At 56.6% G+C, this 15,837-nt stretch overlaps 1 protein-coding gene and 2 pseudogenes across 1 annotated transcript; all 3 read left to right on the top strand.

The window, feature by feature from the left end:
* The first annotated feature begins 1,104 nt into the window (after positions 1–1,104).
* LOC126766684 (uncharacterized) lies at positions 1,105–2,620 on the top strand. The gene is made up of 2 exons (XM_050484418.1): positions 1,105–1,580; positions 1,633–2,620. Exons 1-2 carry the CDS (start codon positions 1,105–1,107, stop codon positions 2,618–2,620), a joined length of 1,464 nt encoding a protein of 487 aa, XP_050340375.1.
* A 401-nt stretch (positions 2,621–3,021) lies between these two features.
* Positions 3,022–4,826, top strand: LOC126766683 (uncharacterized; annotated as a pseudogene).
* Positions 4,827–5,178: 352 nt separating this feature from the next.
* On the top strand, positions 5,179–8,478 carry LOC126766682 (uncharacterized; annotated as a pseudogene).
* The last annotated feature ends 7,359 nt before the right edge of the window (positions 8,479–15,837 follow it).

Below are 15,837 nucleotides of genomic sequence, written 5' to 3'. Positions count from 1 at the left end.
TTAGAGAAGGAAATGGGCTCGCACTACGCCATGTTCTTCCGCGACTGGCAGTACAGTAAGTGGTGCTCGCCGCGCTGGCAGGGAGTGGCGGGAGCTTGAGGTGATGAAGCACACCCAGGCGGACCAGAAGGTCGTCCCGGAACGGTGGGGGAACTTCATCACGAACGATCGCTGGCGTACTCGGGACTTGTAGCGTGTTTTTTTGTTATTGTTGATGTTGCTGTTGTTCTTGTCCCTGTTGCTTTCACGTGATCTGTTACGGCGGCGTCACTCGTCTTCACCTGCTTGCACCACGCACACACACTAAAAAAAAAGAAAAAGAATGAAGCGCTGCCAGCTTTCTTTGCAGGAGAGGCAAGCCGCTGAGTTGTGCCTAAGCTAATGCACACGGTAATGCGTACAAAAAAAAAAATTCAACGCGCACACTTTTATCCCCGCTCTCTCCCCCTCTCCGCTTTTTTTTTCTACAAAGTCATTTCTTGTTTATCATCATGTCTGACGTCGCCAAACTGGAAAAGGCGCTGGCGAAGCTGACACAGGAGGGCGCCGAGACCGGCAAGATCCGGACCGCTGCTGAACGCCTCCTCGCCGCCAAGCCCAACCACCTCGTGGCGCTTCAGTGCAAGGCGGTCTGCTGCATGTACAGCGAGAAGTTTGGCGCGGCGATCGAGGTCCTCGACGCGCTGGAGTCGGTCCACGGCAGGAGTCTCTCGCCGTCCGCCAGCGCCACGGTGAAGTTCCAGCGTGCGTACTGCTTCTACCGCATGCGTCGCTACGCGGAAGCCAAGTCAGTGCTCACCTCCACCGCGAACGGGACCCTCAAGGACCACACTCCCTCCCGTCACCTACTCGCGCAGGTGCACTACAACCTCGAGGAGTTTGCCGCCGCCGCGGCCATTTACAAGTTGCTACTCGACAACCGTGTCTACCGCGACGAGGAGGAGCGTGCGGAGCTCGAGACAAACTACAGCCGTCCTTGCCTCGAGCGACGCGCCGAGGGAAGCCGTCGAGGTCGTGCAGAACGCGGATGAGAGGACCAGCGACCTCGTCTACAACGCCGCCACCGCTCTCATCGAAGCCGGTGACTTTGACAGCGCGATGAAGATGCTCCAGCAGGCGGAGACCCTGTACGCGCAGGAGAACCCGAAGAGCCGCGTGAAGAGTCTGAAGGACGCGCTGGCACTGACGCAGGAGGTGGAGCGCGCGGCCACCCTTGGCACGCAAGGAACACGAGCGCCGCTTCTTCAACGACGTCGCGAACACGTGGGTGCAGATTGCCTACGTGAAGTACATGACGCAGCAGGAGGCGGAGGCGGAACGGATTCTCTCACGCTGGTGCTGGACGCGAAGCCGTCCTCTGCGGTCACCACGGCTGTCGCCTCCATCAACTGGACGGCTCTTCGGCGTGACAAGGACTTCGTGGACGCCAGCAAGAAGCTCAGGTCGGCGCAGAACGCAAAAGCGGCCTCCCGCCTCACCTCCAAGCAGAACTTGACAGTGCGCTACAACACCGCCCTGTTGCACCTGAACTCAGGCAACCTGCGCAGCTGCAAGAAGCTAGTGGAGGCGATGGCCAAGGAGTACCCCCGAGAGTGAGCTCACGCAGTCTCTGCGCCTCGCCCTTGCCGCCAGGGAAACAAAAGGAAAGAAGACTCCAGGAGCCAACGCCGCCGTCAGCTCGACCGAGACGCTGGTCCAAGACTTCATCGCGAAGCGGTCCTCCGAAAGGAGCAAGCTGTCTCCCTTGATTGCGGTGCAGGTCTACCTTGAAGCGGGCGACCTTGCCAAGGCCCTGGAGGCGCTCAACAGCAGCGCGCTCGTGGACGTCGCGAACACGCCGTCCGGCGTCGCCACCCGCGCGGCCTGGCTTTGTCAGCTTGGCCGCCTCTCAGACGCCGCCGCGCTGATTGAGGCTGCCGTGCAAAAGCTCCCCGCCGCCGGGCAGAAGGCGCTGCTGTCCTGGGCGGTGCACTACTTCGCCACGCAGGAGGGGCCTGTTGGCAACGCGCAGTCGGTGGCGCTTCTGAAGGCTGTTTGCGCCGCCGTCCCCGCACTTGCCGCTGACCAAGAGATCTCCGCGATGCTGGGGCTCGGCCTGGCCATGCGCGGGGACGCCGCAAGCCTCGCCGAGGCCCGCCAGTGTCTCTCCAAGGTGACAGGCAGTAGTAGCAGCCCAAGCAGCAGCAACAACAACAGGGACACGTCCGCGTCTCTGTCCACGAAAGAAATCGACGCACTCGGGAAGAAGCTGCCAAGTCGCGCCGCCGTCGAGGAACGCGGCTTCCACCGGCACGTGGCAGTGACCGACGATGACAGCGCCGCAGCAACAGCTGCAACTACCACAGAGCGGCAGCAGCAGCAGCAGTCGTGGCTGAAGAAACGTCGCGCACGTCCGATGCGCCACCCGCCAAAGGTCGCACCCGAGAAGGGGAAACTGCCGGACCCGGAGCGTTGGGTGCCCATGTCGATGCGCTCCTACATCAAGGATCTGCCAGATCGCAAGAAGAAAGAGCTCAAGCGCCTGCGCGCACAGGAGCAGGAGCAGAAGCGCAGGGCGGCGGAGAAGAGGAAGGCGGAGGCCGCAGCAGCAGCAGCAGCGGAAACGGAAGCGAGTGCGTAAAGGGGCAGCATCACTCTAGTTTTTGTTTTTATTTTTGTAGGCACGCTTCATTTTTAACCTATTTAACGTTTACTGTCTGGGCTACATCTGAAAAAAAAACAAAAGAGCAGAAGAATGGAACAGCACTGAGCAAGCGCTTCTTGCTTGATCAACACCCCAACGGGCATACCTGCAAGAGATGAACAAAGCTGAAAGGCAAAACACAAAACAGGGAACATTTCTTTCCCCCTTACACGCCTTTAAAATAAAAATAAAAGAAACCAAGTGAAGTTAAACACGTAAATCTTGTTTTTTTTTTTGTTTTTTATTCGGTTCGTTTATTTTTTAATTTTCCCCTGCCTGTTTTTTTTTCTTTCCCGCCACCACGATCTTTGACACGGCCCGACTGGATCACAAGCAGAATGGCCAAGCCAAAGTACTTGAAGAAGAAGCAAGCCGCTGCGGAAGAGGCACAGAAAGAGGCGGAGGCCAAGGCCGCTGCGGAGGATACCAACGCCCCGAAAGATGACAAGCCGGTGGTGGAAGAGGAGAAGTCCTCGGGCGCGATGGTCAGCTACGCGAACCCCGTGTACCGTCAGGGCGTGAACGACATCCTCGTCGAGAAGGTGGACATCAGCTACCAGGGCACTCCCATCCTTGAGAACGCGACGTTGAACCTAGTCAATGGCCACCGCTACGGCCTCGTCGGCCCCAATGGCTGCGGCAAGTCAACGCTGCTCAAGGTGCTTGGGCACCACGAGATTCCCTTCCCCTCCCCACGTGGACCGCTACTTCGTGTCGCACGAAGTGCCCGCCTCGGAGATGAGCGCGCTTGACGCCGTTCTCTCCGTCGATCATGAGCGTGAAAACCTGGAGAGCGAGATGGAGGAGCTTGCCGTCGCCGATCAGGAGGACCCCATGATTCTGCACCGCCTGGAGGAGATCTACAAGCGCCTCGACGAGCTGGACGCCGACACGGCCGAGGCGCGCGGGCAAGATTCTCTTCGGTCTTGGCTTCACCCCTGAAATGCAGCGCCGTCCGACGAACAGCTTTTCCGGTGGCTGGCGGATGCGTATCTCGCTCGCCCAGGCTCTCTTTATCAACCCCACCGTGCTGCTGCTGGATGAGCCCACGAACCATCTAGACATTGAGGCCGTTGTCTGGCTGGAAAACTACCTGAGCAAAGTTCGACAAGATCCTCTTCATGGTGTCCCATTCGCAGGATTTCATGAACAATGTGTGCACCAAGATTTGCCACATGCACCTCAAGCAGCTGCAGTACTATGACGGTAACTACGATCAGTACATGATCACGCGCATGGAGAAGGAGAGCAACCAGATGAAGAAGTTCCAATGGGAGCAAAACCAGATCAAGAACATGAAGGAGTACATCGCGCGCTTTGGTCACGGTAGCGCGAAACTGGCGCGCCAGGCGCAGTCGAAGGAAAAGACACTCGCCAAGATGACTCGGGGTGGTCTCACTGACGCCGTCGTGACGCCCGCGTGAACTTCAACTTTCCCTGCGCCGGGCCTCTCCCGCCGCCAATGCTGCAGTTTCGCGAGGTCTCTTTCAACTACCCGGGTCGCCCCTCGCTCTTCCAGAACCTGGATCTTGGCGTTGACATGGACTCTCGCATTTGCCTCGTGGGCCCGAACGGTGCAGGCAAGACGACGCTGACGAAGCTCATGTGCCGCGAGCTGGAGCCGACGGAGGGCTACGTCGCGAAGAACGCCCACTGCATCATGGCCCGCTTCCATCAGCACTTTGTCGACCAAATCAACATGGAGCTGACGCCGCTGGAGTGGATGGGCCAGGAGTATCCTGAGGTCTCTGAGCCCACTGTTCTCCGCTCCGCCCTCGGCCGTTTTGGCATCAGCGGCAAGCCGCAGATGACGCCGATGTCTTACCTCTCCGACGGACAAAAGTCACGTGTGGTGCTTGCCTGGATGGCCTTCAAGTCTCCTCACTTCATGATCCTCGACGAGCCGACGAACCATCTCGACATTGAAAGCATCGACGCGCTCGCGGAGGCCATCAACAACTTTGAGGGTGCCGTTGTGGTTGTCAGTCACGATCTTCGACTCATTGCGCAGATTGCCGATGAAATCTGGATTGTGGACAAGGGCGAAGCCAAGCGCTTCAATGGGGACATCGCGGACTACAAGGAGCACGTCCAGAAGGAGGTCCACCGCATGACACAGAGCTACGCGGCAGGAAAATTCTGAGGTTCAGACGGACGGTGCAAATGGAAAAAAAAAGAAAAGGAAGAGAAAAGATGATGGGTCTGACTCTCCCTTTTTGTTTTTTTTTGGTGTTCTTCCTGTTTTTTTTTTGTTTGTTTGTTTGTTTGTCCTAATAAAGACTTTTTCTCTCTTTTCCTTTTTTTCCCTTTGTTTTCTGTTTCCTGTTTTTTTGTTGTTGTTTTTTAAGTGTTTCGTTCGAGTAATTCGCAACCTAAGAAGGAAGTCCACATCGTTCTGTCAGTCCCTCTCTCATAAAAAAAAAAAAAGAAGAAGAAAAAACAGAAAAAAAAAGAGGAGCGTCACAGCAATTCGTTCTTGCGCGATAGTGGAGAAGATGCCGATGTAACCTCCTTCCTCCTCATCTCTTTTTTGGCGTCTGTCGTCGCTTCTTCTTTTTTCTTTTTTTCTTTTTTTTTGTTCCTTTGGGACAGAAGGTGTGGGGGGGGGGGGGGCGTTTTGCGTGTTTTGCTTCCTTTTTTGACAGTGTCCTTCGCCTCCCTCTCTTTTTTTTCGAAGTGTTTGTTTTCATTTCTTTTTTGTTTTTTGTATTTGTCCCTCACACCCAAAAAAAAAAAAAAAGGACAGGACAGATGCACAGATCTCCCCCCAACATGAATCTGCGAAAAAAAAAAAAAAGATGTTTGAATTGCTGTTGAATCTCTGCGAGTGTCGATGTCGCTCCGGGTCAGAGCATCGTTGCCGACGACGGCGATCGCTCAAAAAAAAAAAGGGGGGAGGAAAAGGAGAGAGAGGGGTTTTTGTTTCTCTCTGAAAACCAGAGGGGGAAAAAAAGACACAGATGACGCCTGACCAGCGGTTTTGCACGTTGCACTGGCAAGCGAGCAACACTACCGCTTCTGTTTTCCTTTTTTGTCTTATTCTCTCTTTTTTTTTCTCTTCTTCTTTTAGCGCACTGAACTGTCCTCTCTTTTTGTTTGTTTGTTTGTTTTGGATTGTGGCGTAGAGCCGGTAGCTGAGCATCTCCTTACACTCTATTTTTTTTTTTTCTTTGCCCTCTCTTTTTCTTTGTTGTTTACCGCTTTACTGCACTTTACCGTCACTCCCTAAGAGCTACTTTCCGTTCTTGCTCTCTCTTTTGCCTCTTCTTTTTTTCCACCCTCCCTTTCTATCCGCGACCGTTAACAGTGGGACGACACACATTTCCTTCCCTTCTCCAAAATAAAAACAAAAAACCCGGAAGAAAGAGCGAAAGGGAGAGAGATAGAGAACGAAAGAGACACAGAAGAAAGGGACGGATGAAGTTCAGTGCAGAAGTGGAGAAGGCGATTGCCGAAGTGTGTCCGCCCCGCGACGCCTTTGACGCGGCCGACTTCGACCCCCGTCGAGTACCTCAACAGCCGATTCCCCGACGAGGCCAGTCTCGCCGCCCTCCCTGCCTTTCTCGACGAAACGAGCAATCGTCTTCGCCAGACGGAGAACGAATTGCTCAAAGCGGTGGAGGCGCAGACGGCAAATGCGGCGACAGCTGATAGGGACCTGCGCAGTGCCCGCGCTGCCGTCGCGGAGCTGTACGATCGCGTCTCGGACATCAAGGCCAAGGCCGAGAAGAGCGAAGACACCGTCAGGGACTTGTGTCAGCACATCCGCGAGCTCGACACTGCCAAGTCGAACCTCACCGCCAGCATCAACACCCTGCGCTCCATCCAGTTGTGGATGCTGCAGTTGCAACTCTCTCTACGGCCTTTGACAAGAAGCGCTACGTCCAGTGTCGCGACGCGCTGCAGGAGGCGAAGAAGTACTCGACGCAGTTCGAAAGCATGAAGGACTTGCCAAAGGTAAAGGAGCTGAACGACAAGCAAAACCTGCTCTGCCGGCAGATCGAGTTTTTCCTACGAAACAACGTGTTTGGTGAGATTAACATGGAGACGGTTGACGAGAACACCATGGCGGAGGCCTGCTCGATCATTGATCTGATGGGGCCCGAGAGCATCAAGAAGATCCGCGACCGCTTCATCGACAAGGTGCTGGAAACGTACAACATGCGCTTCAAACGTGGGACGGAAGACGCAAACTCGAGAAAACAGAGCGGCGGTACATGGGATCCGCACCACCTTGGAGACCTACGAAGGCCTCTTTCGCAACGTCTTCCCCCGCAACTGGTGCGTCCCGCAGGAGCTTTGCGTGACGTTTTGCATTCGCACAAAAGAGGAGCTCGACCACCAGTTTCGCGATGGCGGGGACACGATTGACGTGGTGGTCCTCAACTACTTGCTGACCAAAACCATTGAAATCGAGCGCGACCTGACGCAGGCCATGGCGTGGAACAAGGACTTCCCGGGAAGCAGGACCTGCCGGTGTACCGGTACAATGGCCTCATCCTCTCGGCCTTCCGCGACCACATGGGTTTGTTTATTGAATTCGAAAGCAAACACATGGATGAGGCCCTGCGCCAACCAATGATCGGCGAAGGCGAGAACGCCTGCCCGGGTTGGAACGGAGACGACAACGTCCGCGCCGGAACGGCCTTGCCCATCGCCGAGGACATCTTCGTCTTCATTAAGGCTTCGCTCATGCGGGCGCTGCGTATTTCACAGCAGGATGTGCTGCTGGACATGTCCAAGGTGTGGCGCACGCACCTGAAGCAGTTTGCCTCGCAAATCCTCACGATCCTGCCGAGCCCCGCGGTTTCCTCGCTGGAGATGCGCCGCGCCTGCATCATCGTGAACACCGCGGACTACTGCCAGTCCACCAGCCAAGACCTGGGCGACCAGGTCTGCGCAAAGAGCGAAGCCCCGCCGGCCGAAGTCGCCTTTGACGAAGTCGTCGATGCCTTTCGCTTCTCTACAGCAAATCCATTCAGGCGCTTGTGCAGGGCGTGAGCCGAACGGCCCGCTGCTCAGCGAGTACGCGAACGGCGGCTTCATGGCGAAGCGCGACGAGGACGGCGGCTCAACCGACGAATCCAAGCTGGTCCGGTCCATGTCGACCGTACTGCACGACCTCGTCCTCAACTGCTCGGTGCTTCTCTCCTCGACGACGCTGCGTTTTCTGCTGGACAAGGTCGCGGCATCGATCATTCCAAGTACATCAACACCCTCTACAAGCAGCGCCGGCTGACCGACGAGGCGGTGGCCGCCATGCGGTTGGACTCTGCCGCCTTTGAAAAGGTGTTTCTGCACCTCCCAAACTACAACGACCCCACCGCTTTTCTCCGGAGGCGCTGACGGGGTACATCAAACTCGTCCGCAAGGAGTTCGACGCGCTAAACCGCTCACTGAAGATTCTGCAAGTCGACGCGCACGGCGACACCTTCCTCGACGTCTACTACGAAGTCACGTTGCCGGAGGACCGCTCCATTCAGTCCTTTGTGCGCCTCGTGGAGCTCAAAGGCCTCCAGCGGGAGGAAGTGCGTCCGTGGATTGCACGCTTGTCGAAGCGCGGCGTCGTGGAGGCGACCAAGCGGGACTTGCTGCGCGAGTCCGCCCTCGGCCTTTCCACCGGTGCGACGCCGGGCGCCGCGGGCAGTGCGAACGGCACGAGCAGTGGCTCTGTCGGCGGCATCAACTTCGCGGCGCTTTTTCCCCGCGATGGTGGCGGCGCGGGCAACCAGTCCGGCTCTCCGCTTCTCGGCAGCAGCCCCGCCGGCTTCGGCTTTACCCTCAACCCAGTCTAGTGGGCCCTCGTCGAGCGCCGACAACGGCGCGCCTTCCGCAGCGCCTCCGCCGCAGCAAGGACAGGCGGCAGGGACGGGTCAACAACAGAACGCGGCGGCCGGTAGTAGTGGTGGCCCGCAGCAGACGGAGGAGAGCTTAGGCGCGCGTTTTGCAAATGCCGCACGAACCACCACGAAGGCTATGAACTTTCTATGCTTCAAGAAGACTGATGGAAAGTAGGCTCGCAAAAAGGAAAAAAGAAAGAGAGAGAAAGAGGTGAACAGAAAAAGAACAAACATTCACAACGTTGTCCCGAGCACGTCTTTTTTCTCCTCTCCCCTTGTGGTGATGGTTTTGCCATGGACGAAGACAATTGTTGTCCCTTCTTTTGTTTGTTTGTTTGTTTGCTGTTTTTTTTGTGTGTGTGTGTGGGTGATGCTGCGTTGTGTTTGGAAGCAAAATTGTGCCAGCGCCTGAAATGGTTTGTGTTGCAATTCCGTATCGTGGAAGAAACTTGATCAAGCTCTTTTTTTTATTTTAAACTACTTCATCTCAGTCTGCTCTTTTTTTTTTTCTTTTCTCTCTCCCCCTTTTCTTTATTCCTCCTCCCTGCTTTACTCGCCAAACAACGCAACAACAGGCAAAGAAAAGAAAAAGAAATGATGATCAGAAATGTTGTGTGTGGTGCTGTTCGCAAAAGATAAAACGGGTTCAACTTGCGTCGCGTGCACTAATGGACGTTCTCTCCGTTTTTAGAGCTTCTAAGAGCATTTCTATCTTCCTCTCTCTCTCTCCCCCTTCCTCCCACCGTTCCAAGATTCTGGCTGTTGCTTAAAAGCTGGCTTCAGCCCATCGTCGGCATACGTTGTGCGCGTGTATTGTGCGTCTCTTTGAGTGACAGCACCCACAGTGCTTCTCTTAGCCCTAAAGCAACAACTCAAAAAAAAAAAAAGCCCCATCTCTCAGCAGGAAGAACAGTTCAAAAACAAATTGCGAAAAGGTGGGAAAACACAAAGCGCACACAAGGAAAAAGAACATGACGTCACCACTACCGAGATCTACCTCCACCGGTTTTTATTTTTGCGCCTCCACGCTTTTCCCATCCCGCAGCGCGCGCCGCGGAGGAACTCCTTTAGGGCTCCTGCCCCTGCCCACTGAGTCCTTCGTGACAATCCTCCCCGCCAAATCTCAGTGAGGCGATGGGCACCCGTCGCGGCATATATATATATATATATATATATATATATATATGCAGACGGAGAGGGCGGGCGTTGAACTGGTGGGCACCTTGGGCCGCAACAACTTGCTTTTTCAAGTCGACGGAGTACTTCAAGTGCCTTCCTGGACAAGGCGTTTCTCTCTCTCGGAAGTGATTCAACCCTTTGCCGGCGACGAGCAAGGCGCACCGGTGTCCTCGCCGCCGTCGGTTTCCTCGCACGAAGCGTTTTCTCTGCTCTCTGGCGTTTCTCTTAGAACTCGAAGCTTCCGTCGCGCAGAGCTGGAGACGTTAGCAGCTACGCGGGGATTGGATCGGCTGAAGGCTCTCGAGATGATGCAGGCACAGATGCAACGCGTGAGGGAAACGGAGCAAGCAGCACACACACACGCAAAGACAGACGCAGAGACCGCGATTGCAGTGATTCAAGCGGAATTCCAAACCCAAAACCAAGGCCACGCGGAGGGGAGAAGGACTGGCGGGATCAACAGCAGGAAACGGAAAAGAGAAAGGCGGCGGAGGTCAACCTCGCCGCCCTGTTGAGCTCCTGAAAATGAAGTGTTAGACGATTTGGACGTAGAAGACATGGCCCGTCCACCCTCGACAACGAGCGTCGCGAGCACGTGCGGCTGCACCATCGGCTTCCTCCGCGCGGCGCCGGATCCTGCGCCCGACTTGCAAGCCACACGAAAGGAGCAGGGTGGGAGGCAACAAGCGCAGTCAAACACCGCTTTTGTGCTGTTGAAGAAAACGCAATGGCTTCGTCGAGTGTCGATCTGTCCGCCCTCCAAAGTGAGATGGAAGAGGTGCAGGCGAAGCTGCAGGTAGAAGCAGGAAAACGCAAGCACTACAGCAGCAGTTACAAGAGGAAATGCAGGCGAGAGCCGACGCCGCTGCCACAGCCACGCAGACTGCCCACGGAACTGCAAGAAACCATTGCCGGTCTAAAGCAGCAGTTAGAGCAGCAGCAGCAGCAGCAGCATCGGAACCGGGGCCGCTGCCTTCTCGCGAGCGCCGCCCTGCAAACGCTGGAGGCCGAGGTGCGCACGTGGAAGCAGAAGGCGGCGGCGCAGAGTCGATGAAAACGGAGGCGATCCCTCTGCGACGCACCGCTGACGACGGCTGGCGGAACTGCAAGCGAAACATGAGGCACTGCCACGTCGAAGCGCCAGTGCCGCGCAGTGCTCCAGCCTTTTCCAAAGCGCGACTGCTGTGGAGCCGATAAGGAACAGGAGAGAAAAGGCTGGCACAAACGCTGGAACAGGAGGTCGTGACGCTAAAATCGAACATGAAGTCGATGGAAGAGACACACGCGGCGGCATCCGCCGACTCTGCCAACGAGCTGGCCACGCGTGCTGAACTGTTGTCCTTTCAAGGCCGCGTGTCCAGCGCGAACGCGAAGGTTGCTCATCAGGAAGAGCTGATCACCGCCTTGTCGAAAGAGCGCGATGACCTGAAAGAAATGTGCGACATGCAAGACGAGGAACTCAACGCCGAAAAAGCCCAATCCGACGAGCTCAGCAACCTGTTGAAGACGGTCGCCGAGGAGCGCGCCGAGGAGAAGAACTTATGGGCCGACGAGAAGCAAACCCTGGAAGACCAGCTCTCGCAGCACCAGGAGCAATTGCACCGCCGCTCAGCAAGAGACGCAGAAGTGGCGGAGGCAGTGTCAGATCGAGCAGGAGCGATGAAGGCGCTCTCTGAGCCGGCCAGCCACAGCCCCCTTCAGGGGAGCGGCCGTGAGGGGGAGCAGCATCATGCAGGCGCCCAGGAAGCTGGTGGCGAAGGTGTAGCAGCCGGTCACAACCCGGTGGCGGTGAGAGAACTGAAAGTACATGAGCTTTCGACCGCTCTTGACAGTGCGCAACTGCAGGTTTTTTCAGCTTCAGAAGTCCGCCGAGGCCTCAAAGACTTGTCGAACCAGTACAACCAACTCAGCAAGGAGCTGGAAACTGCAAAGCGAAAGGCAAAGAAGCGGGAGGAAAGCTCACACAGGACTACGAGGAGGCACTGGAACACGTGCGCGGCTTCAAAGACAAGGCGCAGCAGGAGTGCGTTCAACTGCGTGCAGAGGTGCAACGACTGACGCAAGCTCTCGCAGCGGCCTCCGCTCCGTCTTCCTCCGCCGCGGGCGGTGAACTGCACGATCGAGTGGGCCATCTCCACGTTGACCCCACGCCGGCAGACAACAACAACACCAGCAAGGACGCCCCGCCCTCGCCAAGCTCCCCGTTTGCCCGCGAAAGCAGCGCGACGGCGGCTGCCGGCACCTTCACCGCGTCCGCACGGTCAGCCCCTGTGGTGGCGGTGGCCTCGAACGCGCCGCTGAGCGACTGGGAGCGAGCGCGATACGAGCGGACCATAAAAGGCCTCCACCGTCAGCTGCAGGCTTTGCAGCTCGATGGAGGGATCGACAGCGCCGGTGCTCTGGGAACGGCCGCGGAGAGTACGCAGCGGACTGCACAAGGCGGTGCAGGAGGATGCAAAGCAGTTTGCCGCTACGGAGGCTGACTCGCCCGTAGAGCCGGTGCTTGACTTTTGTACCCCTAAGGCGTGCCTCACACATGTACGCACACGGTACAGTATCGTACCTTTCACAAACGGCACTGCTGACCGACGCGCCTTCTTTTTTTTTTGTGTGTGTGTGTGTGTGGATTTCCAATTCGAAGAATTGCCCTAGTGTCTCTCTCTTTCTTCATTCTCTGCTCGCCTTTGATGACCATTGCACTCAACAACAAGAACCTCACCCACTCTTTCTCTTGTTTTTTTTTTTTCTGTTCATTCTACATCGCTCTGCTCATTGCACGATGACGACAATAACGGCGGAAGAGGAAAAGGTGAAGACAATTCTTACTCGTTTTTTTTTCTTTGCGTCACGAAGGATCCTTACAGAGTTGAGGTGAATGGTGCCCGCTCCGTCTGACGACATGTACATGCGTGTCGTCTGCTCTCGTTTGTGTGGCTTTGACGATCATTGCACTCTTTCTTCTTTGCCTTTCTTTTCCGCACCTCTTTTTTTCTTTTTTTTTTCTGCTTTCATCTTCGCCTGCAAGCAGAGAAGGTGACAACACGGCGCAACAAAGACACACCTGTCTTTCCGAAGCGCATATTCTTTTTTAAATCTTTTTTACTTTTTTTTTTTAGAAAACAAACACCTGTATCATCACTCCTGTCATTTTTGTTGTTGTCTCTTCCTTATACATACTGGATCTTCTTTTTTTCCTGTATTTTTCTTGTTAGCACGTCGGCGGCTGCGTGTGTGTGTGAGAGAAAGAGAGAAAGAGAAACGCTTTTTTGATCAACACATGAGTCACTTGACGGACCCCTGGACATGGCGGGTATCGCAGCGCGCGCTGTCCGAGCTCACCTCCCACCTGAGCGAGGCTATCAAATCTCAGCAAGACGCCTTTTTTCTCCTCCAGGCAAAGTTTGACGTCGAAGCGGAGCGAAATCGAGAGACGTTTGACGAGCGGCAGCGCCGAAAAGGACGTCCCACGCGATTCACGGAGGACGTGGAGGGGGACGAGATGGCGGTCAGTCCCGCCTCGGCAGCCTCACCCGTCTCGGATTGCGCCACCGCCAACTTCCGCAACTTGGTGCAGGTGCAGCTGGCAAAGGAAGAAGAGAAGCAGTTCCTGGCGGAGGAGGCAAAGGCGAAAGCGGAGTTTCACGCGGAAATGGCGAAACAATTACCGTTGGCATTGCTCAACTTTGAAACGCAGTTTGCGATGGAGCACGAGCTCAGTAGTATCTTGCAGCGCAACCTTCTGCGAGTCGCCGTCGCGAAGAAAGAGCTTGTCGACCGTGGCATCGAGGACACCGCGCGTCGTGTCTTGGCCCACACACTGCACCCAACCAAGACCTCCCGTGCCCGTGAAGGACGGTGCGAGCAGCACGGGCAAATGTCACTTTCCGCATCTTCCAGCCCGACCTTAAACGTGACGGAGCGGCGGTTGTGAAGGATGAGCATTTTCCGTCACCCATTGGCAATCGCAACGACGAGACGACGGAAAAAGCGAGTAAAGAAAAGGAGGAAAGCGCACCCTTCTCCGCCTCCTCGGGACTGCTCCTGGCCGGCTTGGACGGTGGCGCGAAGGTTGAGGCGCTCATCGAGGATGAGGAAGCCGGCACCGTCGTGCGTGCGCACCCGTTCAACCAAAGCCGTCAGAGAGAGCGGCGGTACATTCTTGGCCGGGGAGCGATGCTGATCCCAACGGGAACCGCAAAAGCGGCAGCAGCAGCAGCAGCAGTTACCACCTCTTCGATGGCACCACTTTATCCTTCTCCGAGGCTCACCAAAGTGGTTCAGTCCATAGTCCAAGACGAAGCGTCGGACGGCGAAGTGGAGGCGCAGGATGACGCGACAGCACTGACATCTTCCATGCAGCGGTGTCGACAGCGTGCGAAGAGCTTGGTGCAGGACGCACAACCCCTTCTCAATGTCTTTGTGGACGCAGCGAGGGAGGGCAACATGCGGCACTTCCACTACACCATCGCACTGAAGAAAGCGCTTCTGGCGCATGAACAACAGACCCTCTCCCATTCGATCACTGCAGAAAACAGCGTTGATGTCACGACGCAAGTGCAGGAGTGTCTTGAACAGGTTCAGCAGAGCCTTTCAAGGCTGCCGGAGGAGCAAAAAAACTGCGACGCGGCCCGTCTCACTCGAGCAAAAGCAAAAGAAAACAGTCATACCAGCGCTAGCTGAAAGCGCCGCGCTGCGCGAAGAAGGAATCGACTCACTGACCGAGGACAGTTTCTCCAGAGCCGGCGACCCTGACGGCAAACAAAACGGCAGCAACGACCTTGCAGAAGACAGTGTCACGACTCAGCGTGTCTTGTGCCGACCGCAGCAGCAAACCCTCCTGTGCTCACCGTCGAGGACGTTGACCACCTCTTCACGAGCCTTGCAAGCGTCCCCACCTTCGCCAGCATTGGCTTCTTCAGCGCAGCGCCCATCTCTTTGGAGGAGGAAACGCAGCTGGCCAGCGCGCTGCGGCGGCAGCCGCACGCACGCAGAGAGGAAAGACCGCCGTCTCCTTTTCCGATGACAGCGACGGCGACAGTGAGCTGATGGAGGCGGACGGCAGACACAATAGTCAGCTTCCACCGTTGCGATTCTCGAGGCCATTGAAGCTAGCCGAGGAAACCCCGAAACAGACGCCTTCCTTGAGCGTCGCTATTTGTGGCCGACGGCGCTCGAAGAGAGGATCGCGCACAGACTTGCGGGGTCGACCGCGTTGTTCATGCGTTCGACCCCAAGTGAAGCGAAGCAGCAGCGGCAGCGGGGAAGGCGGAGGCACGGCGGGGTGCAAGACTTCCTGTTGAATAGCCGACGCGGCTGGGCACCTTTGATGATGCGGCGGATCTCGGAGATGTGTTCACCTTGCCCTGACGCATGAAATGAACGCGCACCACAAGACCTCTGCGAACGCACGAAAGCGTCAGCGGAAAGCGAGGTCGACCATCTCGCTGTCGTGGACTACTTCGGCGACCAGTCGCGGGTCCCTTCCTCCCTCTCCCTCTTTTTCCTCCACCTTGCCTTTGGCAGCTGTGGGCCTAAAAGGGCCTGCATCACCGTCCATCAACAACAACGACGAGGAAGAGGAAGAGGGAAAAGACAATGTGTTGGTGCAGGAAGCGCTGGCCGCGTGTTATCGAGCTGTCTGCACGAGCGAGGCTGCCAAAGCACAAGAGAAGCGACACAAGATTGCCCTCCCCGGCGGCCGGAAGTGGGGATACCTGGACGGCTTAGGGGAAGCGGAGGGCGTCGCGGTGGCTAGCGTGTTCGATCCGAACTTCACGCAGGAAGGCAACCGCGGCAAGTCTCCGCGCGGGCCGCGGACTGAAGGCGAGCACGTCGAGAAGAAAACAGCGCAACAGACTTGCTCGGGGAGACGGCGAGGATGTCAACGGCAACGACGGCAGAGGAAACGTTCTCTTTTGCCTCCTCTCCTGCTACCGCGGCCACCCCTGAGGACCAGCTGTCGACGATGCAGCTGGTCAAGCGCGCCGTGGACAGCCGTTTTCCCCACGCCCACCTTCCCCGCTTCGCGGGTGCAGCGGTGTTGCAGATCAGCGGTGCGGGGAGTTTGCCGCCTTGGAAGCGACGCTGACCTCTACCTTTGTCGCGCCGCCACGGAACGAGGCACTGCAGCGCCGG

The sequence above is a fragment of the Bactrocera neohumeralis genome, unplaced genomic scaffold, assembly GCF_024586455.1.
Source record: "Bactrocera neohumeralis isolate Rockhampton unplaced genomic scaffold, APGP_CSIRO_Bneo_wtdbg2-racon-allhic-juicebox.fasta_v2 ctg2108, whole genome shotgun sequence".
In the NCBI taxonomy this organism is placed as follows: Eukaryota; Metazoa; Arthropoda; class Insecta; order Diptera; family Tephritidae; genus Bactrocera; species Bactrocera neohumeralis.
This window is presented reverse-complemented; position numbering and strand designations above follow the sequence as displayed.